Source organism: Podarcis filfolensis (assembly GCF_964270895.1).
Source record: "Podarcis filfolensis genome assembly, chromosome: 4".
In the NCBI taxonomy this organism is placed as follows: Eukaryota; Metazoa; Chordata; class Lepidosauria; order Squamata; family Lacertidae; genus Podarcis; species Podarcis filfolensis.
In genome coordinates, this window is record NC_139607.1 from 40,879,103 (window position 1) to 40,893,862 (window position 14,760).

At 39.6% G+C, this 14,760-nt stretch overlaps 1 protein-coding gene across 8 annotated transcripts in view; it reads right to left on the bottom strand.

The window, feature by feature from the left end:
* SH3KBP1 (SH3 domain containing kinase binding protein 1) overlaps nt 1–14,760 on the bottom strand; it is a 147,278-nt gene that overhangs the window by 25,769 nt on the left and 106,749 nt on the right. For all 8 annotated transcript variants that reach the window (XM_083612322.1, XM_083612326.1, XM_083612325.1 and 5 more), the window contains 2 exons: nt 9,343–9,418; nt 7,891–7,985 (listed from right to left, as the gene is read on the bottom strand). In XM_083612322.1, the coding sequence (XP_083468448.1) occupies nt 7,891–7,985; nt 9,343–9,418 (171 nt within the window). The remainder of the gene's footprint in view (nt 1–7,890; nt 7,986–9,342; nt 9,419–14,760) is intronic.

A 14,760-nucleotide genomic window follows, 5' to 3' on the forward strand; every position in this document is an offset into this window, starting at 1 on the left:
CAGTATTAACGACATACTAAAGCCTAGCAGCAGACTTCATTCACATAGGCTGTCATGGGCTAGGCTGGGCTGCCGCCACCATTAAAACCACTGCTAGTGACCCCAGGGTCTAACTGGGTTAAGTCTTTGCTACTACCACAGCTCACATATGGCATGCTTTTGTGACTGTGCTACATGTGTAGGCACTAAAACAGCTGGATACTATGCAGGGAGATGAGAGGTACCAGAAGACTCCAGCTGTAGTGACTGCATGCCCATGAGGTATGCACAAACTACAGGAAACCTAGAAAAGGGGAAACCAGCTTCTCCCTTTGCTAACCAGGAAAGAAACAGGAGGTGTGAGGTGCTCTGGAAAGGGAAGGAAATGGGACTAGTATACCAGCAGGAAGCTTATTCCCCCACTCCTTCCTCTAGACCAGCCTTTCTCAACCTGCGAGTCCCCAGATGTTGTTGAACTACAACTCCCATCACCCCTAGCTAGCAAGGCCAGAGCTCAGGGATGATGGAAGTTGTAGTCCAACAACATCTGAGGACCCACAGGTTGAGAACCGCTGCTCTAGACCCTGAGCTGCCTGCATATCTAGGAGACTGGGAGGGGACTGTCAGGCGGTCATGAGAACAAGATTTGTATACACTTGCCAGTTTGAGCATATGCTCTTTATAACTCTTTCTAATGAATTTCCTCAAGTGCCATATAATATGCAGCGTCATTGATTTATGAATGTTCCTGTTACATTCAGACTCTTGCATGAAAATATGTACACATGAAACTTACACATATGCAAAAAGTAATGGCAAAAAAGAGAGAATTGTTTAAACATAGCATATGCAACTGCCTACAGCAGAATGACACTTTCTTCTGCATCACCTCCATGATCATTATTTATAAAGATGCAGCCATCTGTCTGGCACTGTGCAAAGAAATAAAAACAGTTTGCTATCCCAATGTGGCTCACGATCTGCATAAGATGAGAAACAGGTGGACAAAGGATTTAACTACAAAAGGAAGAATCTTCAGTTTATATATTAAAAGTTACCTTTGGTTTCATTTTAGAAACACGGTGTACTGGAAGGAATTATATAATGCAACATTCAATCAATGCAATATTTGCCCCATGTCAGATATAGATCCAATGGGCATTAGATATACTGCAACTGTCATTAAAGTCTGAGAGAGAGAGGGAGAGGGAGAGAGAGCAGTTTGCAGGATTGTGCGAACCCCTCTTGCCTTTTGTGGAAAGTTTGTTGATTGGGACATTCTAACTGTCAGACCCTGGCAGAAACACACCCTACCCTTAAGAAGATATGCAGCTGCCTTATATTCAAGAGCACTGGTCTGTCCAGCCTAGTGTGGACTTTTCTCAACTGGCAGCAGCACTCACAGCTACCAAATCTCCTTTTAACTAGAGTTGATTGTGGGACGTCTCTACATGTAGCACGAGCTCTACCAGTAAACTATGGTGCTCCATAACTCTTGCATCCCTTAAAGCTTTCACATTTTCCCTTACATGCAGCAAATCTATCTAGAACAAGAATATAAATCCGGTTCTTTCCCCCTACAAAAATCTGCGGCTGTCTGAAAGAGCAGTGGGGGTTGCGAGAACCACCTTCTTGGCAACTTTTGCAGTGTAAATCCCCCCCCCCTTTGTAATCACTTTGATATGATAATTCAAAACCTCAGCTACAAAAGGAAACATGACCCACAGAGACCTAGTGGGTGGAATGCTACAGTATTAGAAACTGAGAGGCAGAAGCAGGTTTCATGAACAGAAAAGACAAACAGCTACATAACGTGTTTGCACATACTGCATATCGATATGACTAAGGTGCCCTTTAGACTTTATCTAAGCTGTGTAGGAGTAGCTTATCCATGGGGGAATCCCACACAACCGGGAGAATGATCTGAGTTGGCCAAATGTGTTGCTTTTTTCCACACCCACACCCCACCCACAAATCAATGGCTTTTGCAGGCCCAGGCCCAGGCCTGTGTAATCAGCTCAAAAGATAAGCAGCTCTCACACAGCTGGGAGAATCTTTAAAGGGAGCCTCAACTCAAACGTATCATCAAGGATCTACAGTCCATCCTGGACAACAACACTTCCTTCTCACAGGCCTTGGGTGGAAGCACTATACCTGCTTACATATAGCCTCCCTTCAAGCTAAAACAGCTACTCACCAGCAACAACAGGCCACACAAGAGAGATACAGACACAAGGGCTAGACCCAGATTCCAGTTCTTCTGGCCACGTGTCTATTCCTGCAGTACTATTACAGGATGTAATAATATCATTCACAACATCAGAAGTTCAACTTCAAATGTGATATATACCATCATTTGCCAACAATGCCCTTCTGCCATTATACATAAGGGGGGAAAACAGACTAGACTCTCCGTAAATAATTAATGGACCCAATTTTGATATAAGAAAGAGCAGCACAGAGTATCCAAAAACCAACAAAGGAACAGTTAAACTTCTCAGGACACTCTGTAGTTGACCATAAGGCAGTCATAGTGTAACCAAGAAACTTCAAAAAGAGACTGAAGCATAAAAGTCCTGCATTCATCAAGAAATTCACTGCTATCACTTGTGGTCTGAATTGGCACAGTGGATTGTTGTCAAATTACCATGTGTTAACCGCCAGGATGTTTATGTTATTGACAGGGGATACAGTTCTGTTTACAATTCCTTCCAACCCACCCCATATAATAAAAATGTAGGGATGCCATCATGCTGCAGTTCATGTGGCTACTGACAAGTGACAAGGTACAGCATGATGACAAACTGGGCTCTCAAAGCAGCTGGGCATTTGCAGCCTCAGAGACTGAGGAGGAGGGAGATGCTGGTGAGCAGGCGGGTGGCCCAGGTCAGCGAGTAAGCATATGGGTAGGTATTGCTGGCCAGCAGGTAGGTGTCCTAGGCCAACAGGCAGTCATCCCAGGTGTTTAGGCATCCAACTGAGACGAGTGAGCAAGAGGGCAGCCCAGGAAAGTTACAGATATCTGGGGAGATAAAAGAGGGAAAGGGGAGGGAGGGAGTGATGGTTTTGACAGTCCCTGGGGGCAGGTTGTGATGAAGGGACTGGTGAGTGAAGTGAGCAGAAGCACAGCCCCTAGTATGTACAGTATGTCTGTGTGCGTGTGTACACACACCCTTCCAATGCAGGACAGCACTTCATGTACTTAATGAAGCTGACTGAAAGCCTGTTATAATATATTTGTCACTTTTTAAGGCTGCCACAAGTCTCTTGTTTTGTTGCCTGAGACTTGCATGGCTACCCATCTGGAAACTAAAGCATTTTTCCTCATTGCAAAAGGCTCTCATAGTTCATATTATGAACAGATTGCTGTCATTCTTTTGTGCAATGTGACAGATCTATTAGAAGCCTAACATTAAATGGATAGTCATTAATTTACAGTAGTAAGATAACCTATTATTACAACACAGATTTTGAACTAAAGAAGAAAGGAAGCAGGGTGAAAAAGTAACCTTCCTCCACAAGTTAAACTCTGTTTATTTTAGCTATTCTATTTTATCAATTTTTAATATATATTATATCAATGTGTGTCTACTTTAATAAATAAGTGCTTTAGGAAAATTGCAAGTATTTTTAAACCACGTTGTTAGATACAAATTTATTTAATTTTCTTGCTGTGGATTAGATTAATGTCAGATTTAAGTTGGCTACTGTATGTATGTATGTATGTACGTACGTATGTATGTATTACCCCCTCTTCACTGTAATCAGTGGGTTACAATTAAAATACAAATCCGTAATATACTACAACCACTGAGAAAACAAAGCAGCCCTGAATAGGGAAGTTTTTAATTTTTGATGTTTTACTGTGCTTAATGTTTCAATTTGTTGAAAGCCGCCCAGAGTGGCTGGGGCAACTCAGTCAGATAAGTGGAATAATAATAATAATAATAATAATAATAATAATAATAATAATAATATACAGGTGATACATTTTGCTTATACCACCTGCTCTTGTTCTTTCTCCCCTCACCCCCACAAAAACCAATGGTTGAGGCTGATGTAGACAATGGATCGGATCCTGCGGCAACTTCTTACAAGACTACCCATGCCCCAAAACACTCCATTTCAGGGCCTAACGCCAGTAAATGGTGGAAATAGTGCCTGTGATAGATCAATACCCAGAGAGTTCCATGCTGTGGCCATGCCTCCCAGCATCAGAACTCTTTACAGACAGAGGGGAGGCACCTCTGCCTTGTTTTAACACCCTCCAGGCAACAGATCTAGGGTTATGGTTGCTCTGTAAAAGAGATTAAGAAAGCCTGGAAGATAGCTGACAGAACACTGAGATTTACTGAGAAGTAAATCTTGCTGACTTCAGTGTGGCTTACTCCCAGGAAAATGTACGTAGGACTGCAGCTTGAAATTAATTATTTTACAATTATATTTGGTGAGACTAAGCAGAGAAAACAGATTTAAAATTAAAATAAAATAACAGATGGGCGGTTGTAACTTACAACTTAAAAATTATTAGCTTATTTTAAACAATTCCTGATTTATTCCATTATATCCTCAGTACTGAATAAACAAATATTTTTTTCCAATAAATAAATATGTATCTGTGTCCTGAAGGGAAGTGGTTGATTTGTGGAAATATACAATACAACAGCAATCTTGGTTTAATAATGATGATCAATCACAAGATTGATGCCAGGAGTGTGAGAGTGTGCGTATAATGTAAAATTTGAGCAGCCAATCTACCTACTTACCTGCCTTGCTTCTCTTAGAATATGAAAATGAAAGATGTAATAGTTTACTGTCTCATAAATGCCAGAGTCTCTGACTCTGTGCATGAACCATGTAACACACAGCCCACTTAACTGGAAAGAAAGCACAGTGTGTACTTTGATAGAGCTCTCATTTCACATTTGTCTCTTAGGACACTTCTCCGTGTTTAAATTTTTGGATTTAATGGCTAAACTTCAGTTTTGTTTAGTTATTTGTTTTTTCTCTCTCCGATTAGATTAATTACAGTGCTTTCACTGTTAACAAATAATTGTATCTTGTCTTCAGTTCTCATTTCTAGATACTGCTGTGTTGAAGAAAAGAAAAATCAACAGAATATAGTGGTACCTCAGGTTAAGTACTTAATTCGTTCTGGAGGTCCGTACTTAACCTGAAACTGTTCTTAACCTGAAGCACCACTTTAGCTAATGGGGCCCCCTGCTGCTGCTGCGCCGCCGCAGCACGGTTTCTGTTCTCATCCTGAAGCAAAGTTCTTAACCTGAAGCACTATTTCTGGGTTAGCGGAGTCTGTAACCTGAAGCGTATGTAACCTGAGGTACCACTGTATAAGGAAATAAATGTTGCAAGGACAAAAACCCACTGCATTTTGTTTTGTTATCTCTCTCTCATACACACATGGAATGTCAGTGAGTCAAATACTTCTAACCTATCATTTAATTTGATTAAATTCATATGTTAGCATATTTGAAAATCTTGATATGCATGTTACTTAGTAGAAGGAACTGCAAAATAACTTACAGTTTAAAAACAATCACTTTTTGTTAGAAGGAAAGGTCATCTTTAATATTTGCTTTTTCATTCCACATTATACGATAAAGCCAAGAACCAAAACAAATGAAGCATATCCAGGGAAAATGAGCTACAACTGTTCAATTGAAATGTCAGCTAATTTAACTAGTTAAAAATTTTCATGTTCTCTGGCCCTCCCAATGTTGTCGGATTACAACTGTCATCTTCCCTGACCACTGGCTATGCTTTCTAGAGTTGATGGAAGTTGTAGTCCAACAACATCTGGTCTGCCAACTCAACCTATATTCCATATTAAATATGGTGAGCCAGTAGGAATGAAAACAATATGGTTCTGCTTCCATATTCAACATGACCGAAGGCAGAGGCAACCCATTTGAGGTTAGTTTCTGGTGGATCCTTGAACCCACTAGGACAGTTTTTACTGACTGAAGAACAAAGGAGCAGGGAGGTGAGGAAACCTGAACACGAGATATATCACCGTGACATTGGATCCCAGTCATATGGAAGTGACAACCATGTCTCAGAACTTCATTATCATGTTTCTGATACAAATGTGCTGCACTGCATGTTGAAATAGATAATAGATTTCCTTTCAATTTAGCCACCTTATTTCCTGTCATGCAACAGCTCAGTAGCCTCTAAACAAGTTTCTGAAAGATTTCATTTCATTTGATCTTATCTGATGCTCACTGACCTAGTTTTCAGTCTCTTGGAAAAAAGAAAGACGTAGTTACATGTTTTGTATGTGTGCTCAGAAAATACTCAAAAATAGCAACTCTTGCACATAAAGTGTCAACATTGTGCTTATTAATGAGGAGAGAAAAATTCTCATATTGATTTACAGAAACTATTCTTTAAATACTTATTCCTCTGAATAACTTCCATGCTTAAATGTTTCAAAATCCAACTCCACCAATCATGAGTTAAATTATTTGGAAAGGTTTTCCTCTATTTTCTTGATTCAAAACATCAGCAGAAGCCATTTCTAGTTCTGAGAGCAGGCACTTATCTCCACACAACTTGCACATGATATAGAAGATTATACCAGAATAACAGGCTTGAAGAGTGTCAAATGGACACTGGTGATTTCAAAGCAATATTTGGAATTTATTGCAATAAAGGATTACACAATCCCTCTTGGCTGTTCCACCGCCCTCAGAAGTGCAGGGGGTGGCAGCCTAGGAGAAGGTATTTTCTGCCCCACCCCCTGAATTATGGAACTCCCTTCCCATAGAAGTGTGTATGGCACCTTCATTAGACAGCTTTCGGCGAATGCTGAAGACGCACCCCTTTGCCCTGACTTTTGACACTTGAGGACACACCTTATTTCTGTAATTTTGTTTAAAAGTTGTTTAAAATATTGTGTTTTAATTGTTGTGACCTGCCCTGGGAGCTTGGGGTGAAGGGCAGGTAATAAATGTTAATAATAATGAAAACAATAATTTTAAAAATCAAAGCATACCTATTTCTGTGTGATTGTGAGTTGGCATGTATCAGTGATGGGGAGAATTTGTGGTAAGGCTGTAGCAAATCCCATCTCACTGATTTGCTCAATTGGAAGGGCGAGTTTACATAGACCTTCTGCTCCCCGTAATAGCAATTTCAGGAGGGGAGGGATGTATATCACGGCAGCAGCTATGGCTTCCTATCCATTTTCTTTCTCTCTCAACAGTTTAGAAGTCACCAGGGCTCTCGGCTGCCATGCTTCTCTTCCCAGATCCCCCTGGGATTGATGCTAGCATAGCCACACTCCTATTGTCAAGTTTCCTTCCTAGAGTGCCTTGGGGTTATGTTAGAAGGGACATGCTAGTGTCAACACATTTCTGGGACACTGTGGTGAGGAAGCTTGGCAGTCAGAGCTCAGCTACTGAAGCTGCCATCAGAGAAGGCAGCTTTTAAATGAAAATCAAGTGAGAATAATATGATCTCTATTGTGGTACATGCCTCCTCCCTCTGAAAACTGTTGGGGTATGTGTGTCAGAATTGTGATCAATAATAATTTTCTATACAGTAATCAGTGTTCGAAACTCCCATTGTTCCAGGCGTGTTTTGCGAGAGGGAATTTCATTAGCGTGAGCAGTTTCTGAGCTCTGGGTGCAGTACTGCGCCTAAGATTTCAGATTAAAACTGCAGAGTGGAAGGAAAGGGGGACCAGAAAACCAGAAGGAAAACTGTGAGACTTTTTGAAAGACACAATTAATGTTTTACGTGTGACACATAATGCTTCTGAAGAGTAACCAGTCTAAAAACTTTGCCTTATGGTCACACACAAGCACTCAATTAGATTATCAAGTGTCAACTGCATTTTCATATGAAAACACATGCCTTAAAAAAAAAACCCAGAAAAATTACAATTACCTTATTGACAAGGGTGACAATATCGCCTTCTTTGATTGTCAGTTCATCTTCATTCTGTGCTTCGTATGAAAATAAAACTTTGCAATATTCCTTTACTGAAAGAAAAACAACAACAACAACAACAGTGTATTTCAATATACTGTCCTACCAAAACGCCCATGTAATTTTGAAACAAACGTATTTCCCAATGTTTTTTCTAGGCAGCTGGTTTTAAAAATGTATGAAGCACTTTAGCAGATAGAGAAAAATAATGATTATTTCTGTAGAAACAGTCATTTGATAAAATTATTGTAGCCAGAACCATTCCATTAAAATACTTTAATTGGAAAGGCTGTGCTCATTTCTCATTCACACTAAGGCTGGGTGCAGCCACTTCCCACGAGGAATAACAGAGCCTTGCTATGCACATAGTCAAGTGGGAGGTCACCATTAACATTTTTAAATTAATAGTTTTTACTACACAAACACATGACAATTCTACATAAACATTCATATTATGCCATTACAAAAATATAACATTTATAGAAAAGAGAAGGCATTGGGGTTTTTTTGATATGTAGGAGTACTACATATTTTAACCAAGTAAAGGGACATGAGTGGATGGGAGATATGGGAGACAAGTACAGGCCTCCCATTCCCCATAGTGGTCAGCTGAGCATGTCAAGAATAAATAAGCAGTAAAGCTTATGCCCTGTGATTTCTATTTGGAAATGTGTGCACATGAATCTTACTAATGATCATTCTTATACTTTGGTTCTATTTCCTCTCTTCCTTTGATTTGTCACCACAAGAAAGAATTGCTAATACTAGTAATTCAACATTTTAAGTAACATAATTAAACCACTGATTTCCAAAAGTGTCTTTTTTTAAAAGGGGGCAGCAGCTATTAGCAACAATCTTGTCTAAGTAGATAAGTATGTAAAGTATGAAAAACTGACAATAATTTAGACACCAGATTACAAGCCATTTTCTATCCAATGAAGCAAAGGTAAGCAAACATTTTTAATTATAGGTTTCAGCCATTATTCATAGCGCTAGAAATACCCTACTATTTTTATTTCCTCTTGGAGACTTTATCATCTGTTTTTCAAACACAGAGAGTAAGTAAGAGGTGTGTGTTTATTTCCCTAAGACACACCTGCAAAATGCACATTTTAAGAGAGAAAAAACACAAAACAAATTGGATTTCTCTAAGAATTTAAAGTGCAAGTTAATCCAATATTTGGTGGTAGGGATCAGGTTATAATATAAAAGAACAATGCAGGTTTTAAAATCTGTAAAGCAAAATGTCTTCTCTCTCAGCATCTTTAGCCCAAAGCCCTGTGGCATATTTTCTTTATTATTTTTGAAATTAGGAAATTGCTAAGAGATGAAAGTTCCCTAAATTTCCCCAGACACCTAGATGCTCTGAGCACAAAGAGAAGGGAGGGGTATCCCAGCAGCAAGACCTACCCTTTGTCCTGTTGTCCACTTCTATTTTCGCTGGCTCCTGAACTGCTGTGGCTGTGGGTATTCTTTTTCCAACTGTCTGTAAACATATAAACAACTCCTCTTTATTTTATTCTATCTCACCAAAAACTCAGCAAGAAAGTAATGAACATAACGTCACAATTCATGTCATTGCTCAATACATTTAAAATAATAATAATAATAATTATTGACGTTATTCCCTCAGGCCTTACCTGCCAGAATTCCTTTAAGAAATGTAATTGTTTAGTTAACTGCCCCCTTGTGACCTTATAATTACATCCCATTCTGTGCCAATGAAGTTCTATCCCTGTAATCATATGAAATATCAAAGCTCTGCTGACAAGTGAATATCCCATCACAAGCACTTGTACATGGTATGCAGTAATAATTGACTATTAAATACTTCCAATCATTCCAAAATGTTTCACTTGGGAGTAAAAAGCTGTGGATATAAGTTGTCAAATAGCTACACCCAAAAGAAACAACACTGCATACATTAATTGGTATATGGAACCCAGTGATGTGAGCAGCATTTGGTCAGATGCAATAACTACCAATGAAGTTCTGGTATTCAAAGTAGCAACTTCAGTTGAACAATTTGAGATAGGATTATTGACTTTTATATCTATAGGCAAGTGAGGTTAAGCAGGACACTGAGCTTTGGAGCAGCTCACCTTCTTGAGAATTGACAAGACATTGACCTTTCCTGAAAATAAAATAAACAGCAGAGGAACAAAATGCTATATAAAAGACCAAAACAGAGTTATTCGCTTGCAGAGGTCTACCTTCTCCTCCCGCTTTTTTCCCTTTTACACTATCATCTAAACACACATAGCCCAGATTTTAGTTGTGGAAGAACATTTTTCAGAATTCATTAGGCAGAAGCAGAGGATCTCAAATGAGATAATCCAAAATTTATGAGGGTGTCGGGCAAATCTGTCTGATGAACTAATTTAATTAATTAGCTAAAATGGTTGCATAAAAGAACGCATGGTGGCAAGGGAGCAAATTGTCTTCTGGCAGGCTGTTTGTATGAAAAGCGAAATAGTTGATTTATGCTTGAAGGGGCAAAGAGGTGATCCTGCCAATTAAGTCCATTTGTTTTTATACTGATGTCATCTGCCAGAAGGGTTGCCAGATGTTTTTTTTTAATGTGTCTTTTGTTTGAAGTATTGGTTCTTACTCCAGATTAAGAGCCCCACTTAACAGAATGCCCCTCATTTCATCTCTGCCACATTATGTTCCTGACATCTCATAAAATACAGAGTACTATTTTTGAAACCAACTATATTGCCCTCTGACGTTACACAGAGGACACATGAATGCTGTGGTTCTTTAAAAGTCCTTGCCATTCTCGGAAGCATTTCAAAACACAACACACCAAGCACCTCTCATCTCAGGTGTCTGAATTTGAACCTTTCACTATCATCAGGCTTAAGAAAGAAACAAATAAGAATAAAGGTGAAATTAGGGGAGATTTCTGGCTAAGGGCTCTTTTGAGATCTTTTATCCTCCCATTTTATATCACAATGAAAAGTCACACAAAATATACACTGGTAGGCCTCAATGATTATGGAAATCAAAAGTTACTTTTCCCGTGTTCAATAATGGCTTCAAATACATCATAAATTAAGCCAACACAATGGCATGGTAATTTTAAAACTATGCAAAGAACTCTAAGATTTAAATGGGGTGAGGCACAGAAGAATGCAAAAGGAAGCTGTGTGCACTATAATATGATTTGGACAGGATTACTGCAAACAACACCCATATTAATCTTGGCGTACATTTGTGGTTTGTTATATCAAGTAACAGCGTATCTACATGTTCTAGACTTCAATATCAACTCCTAGCTTCTTATTTGCACGTATTTTAAACACCGAACACTTTTGATTCAGAGAGTCTAAGACTAAAAATTATACTCTTTACATCACACTCTTCTTCGGACATGATAATTATGTGGAAAATGCAGGAAGCACAATGGTATCCTGCTTCCTGTTTATGCCCTCTGTCTTTTTCCAAATTAGAACTTTCACATTCCCACCTCAAATGTGGAGATATGAAAGTTCTATTTTAGACAAGAAGAGTGAGGAAACAAAGAACACATGAAATTTGCACGTTCTACTCCACAGCATTATCACATCTCAAGATGCTTAAAACAGATTTTTCATTATTATTTGTTATTTATTATTATTTAGCCTGTTCTGATGAATATACCAGCAATATGGAAAAGGGGAGCCTGAGGAAACCTATCAACACAGCTCTTCAAAAATATGATTCAGATTCCACTTAAAGTCTAGGTATCATCTGTCCATTTAGACTTACGTGTTTTATATTTTTAGCATGTAGGGCTTACGTGAACGAGTTGCCCACACATGGATGTCCAATGGAACAGGTGGTTGTGGTTTATGGTCTGACCAGCTGCAGTCCCACTCTCTCACCAAATGCAGTTGGCAAGTTCATCAGAAGTGGCTCACTGGTTATCCCAGTAGCAATATAGAGTATACAGAGGGGGAAAGAAGAGCTGCTGCTACAGTATAACTTGATTTATGTTCTTTAACTGTGCTGCACATTATTTAACCTTAGCTAGATAGAATATTTTATATATTTATTTACAAAATACCCTACATTACATAGTAATCACAGGACCTTTTCAACATAGTATAAAGCACAGATGTCTTCTAAAAGTTTGGTAGTTATTTTTCTCTTTGACATCTGGTGGGAGGGTGTTCCACAGGGCAGGTGCCACTACTGAGAAGGCCCTCTGCCTGGTTCCCTGTAACTTGGCTTCTCGCAGCGAGCGAACTGCCAGAAGGCCCTTGGTGCTGGACCTCAGTGTCTGGGCAGAACGATGGAGTTGGAGACGCTCCATCGTTCCTCCGTACCTTGAGACCCCAGGAATGCCCTAACCATCTATGCCTCTAGGGGGGGAAATGACACAGTAAGGGCACCCCTACAGAGAAGACTCTATTCCCAATGTCATTCCATAGAGGGCGACATCCATAACTTTTGCCTACATGAGATGGGGTACCAGGGGCTCTCCAGATGTTGTAGGCGACAACTCTCATCATCGCAGACTGCTGGCCATGCTGGCTGAGGCTCATGGCAGCTGGAGCAAACTATTGTAATGTACAACTACCCTTTATACAAATCACTACTATAATTAAATCATCTTAGAATCCAGGACCTAGATGATCCAGTGGCAAAGAAATAAGAAGATATCACAAGATTTCGAGAAAAATAAGAAATCTATGAAATACAAGAAATGTGAAGTGTTGCAGTTAAGCCTAATAGCAGATGTTTGAAAGCAAAGTTGGATTTGCTGTGGGGTTTTCTATACCTTACAGCAGGCATAGGCAAACTGTGGCCCTCCAGATGTTTGGGAATACAATTCCCATCATCCCTGACCACTGGTCCTGTTAGCTAGGGATGATGGGAATTGTAGTCCCAAACATCTGGAGGGCTGGAGTTTGCCTATGCTTGCCTTACAGGCTTGTGTCTGAACTAAATACTACTGCCTCTGTCCATGGAGGAAAATATACATAACAGTAATCCATCAGTAAGCAAATGACACAGACTAGTGGTTAATACTTTAAATAATGGAAGAAAACTGGTTACCATTCTTTCCTCTGCCTACTACTTCTTTTTTTAAGATAGCTATTCCACCCAGTGATATATTTTCTTTTGCTACCTGGATAAAAATATCCAATGTTGTTGAAGTGATCTGAGCACAGTCTTCCAAATTACATGTTGCTAAGTATAATACTAAGCACTAATTTATAGAGTGAGAGGAGCTGGGGTAAACTATGCAGTACAGTAGCTAGAAGGAAAGGTATGGCAGATATCTCATTCAGAAATCCTATAATCCTGTTTTAGTTAGCTGTTTACCAGTTATTCTGGAAAGAGAGAGGCCCTTGTACTATATTTTATTCTGTGTTGCTTAAAAAAGTGATAAAATTTATATATATATTCAACTGGGAAATACTATGTTTGCTTTCTACCATTATATAGACTCTTCTGTCTCCTCTGTACATTCCTCGTTGATGAAAATAGCACAGAAGAGAGCATTAGAACCCTTATGCATTAGATTGAAATACTACTAACCTAATGAAGAAATGGCAAATAATACCCTTTGGCCAATATCGTATTTTAATCATTTGTCTCTAGAACTTCAATGAAATTGGGGTGCAGTGATTATCATCTGTCTACTTATTTCTTGCTCACATCAAGTCTAGTTAGTCTCTGAAATTTCTGGGAGTACCAGTCCTAAATCAACAACAGTTGTTTTCTGACATATATACTGTAGTCTACATTAAATCAAATTGTACTTTGAGAGCAGTGAACACAACCATCAGGCCTGTGTCAGAGGCTTGAAATTAATGCCTAGGTTGAGCAGTTGTCTGTTCTCAGCTAGTCATGTGCACTCATAAGAGGAATCTGGCCAGCATCCTGCTCTCACAGTGGCCACTGACCAATCACAATATGTAAGCTTTTTCAACGCAACTTAAAATGTAAGTATGCAGTACACAAAGCTTAATCATATGAATAGCAGATGCTGCACACATGACGGGCCGACAATTGGCAGTGAACTGACATATATTGAGTCCACTGAATTAACCCAGCCCCAAACTGTAACTTCATTTAGTATAGGTTAGATACAGAATATAAGAACAATGAGAATCAATTATCAATCAAACTTCCAAACCATATTGAGAATCTGTCAAATTGAGACTTCCAGCCATGTTTGCATTGTTCAAACAAATATACAAGCAACTATATGCTTTGGGAGAAAATGTTAGAAGCAGCAGTTGTGGAAGTCTGCTCTCAGGCAGAGAGTACTGAATGCACTTTACACATAAAGAGGGTGCTTTGGTCCTCATATGTTGTTCCCACTACACTTTGCTAATGAATCACTGTAGAACTAGCATAGAGAATGAAATCTGCACAACTGACTTCCCGTTGTGTGGAGCAAAGGTACCCATGTCCACCAGAGAGTGTACTCCCCCTGTGGTCACCATTGTGAATTACAGCACCCAGCGGTGCCAGGTATATTGGGCGGAGGGGGCTTCAGCTCCCCCAATATTTTTTGGCAAGGGACAGCACCCCCCTGATATTGAGGGGGCCACCATGCCCTGCCACTGCTGGAGCCAGGTGGCGGCTGGGGCAAGCGTGGAGAACAATCTCCGCACTTGCTCACCCCAACAATTGCCCACGCTCATCCCATCCACAGGGTGGGCGCCACAACCAAGAAGGCCCTCTGCCTGGTTCCTTGTAACTTCATTTCGTGAGTGAAGCATTTCACACAGGGGTTTTTTATAACAACTGCAACAAATCCTTTTCTCTTATATTAGAAAAAAGTTGGTCTGTCTTGTTCCAAAATTATGTACAAGAGCGATAGTC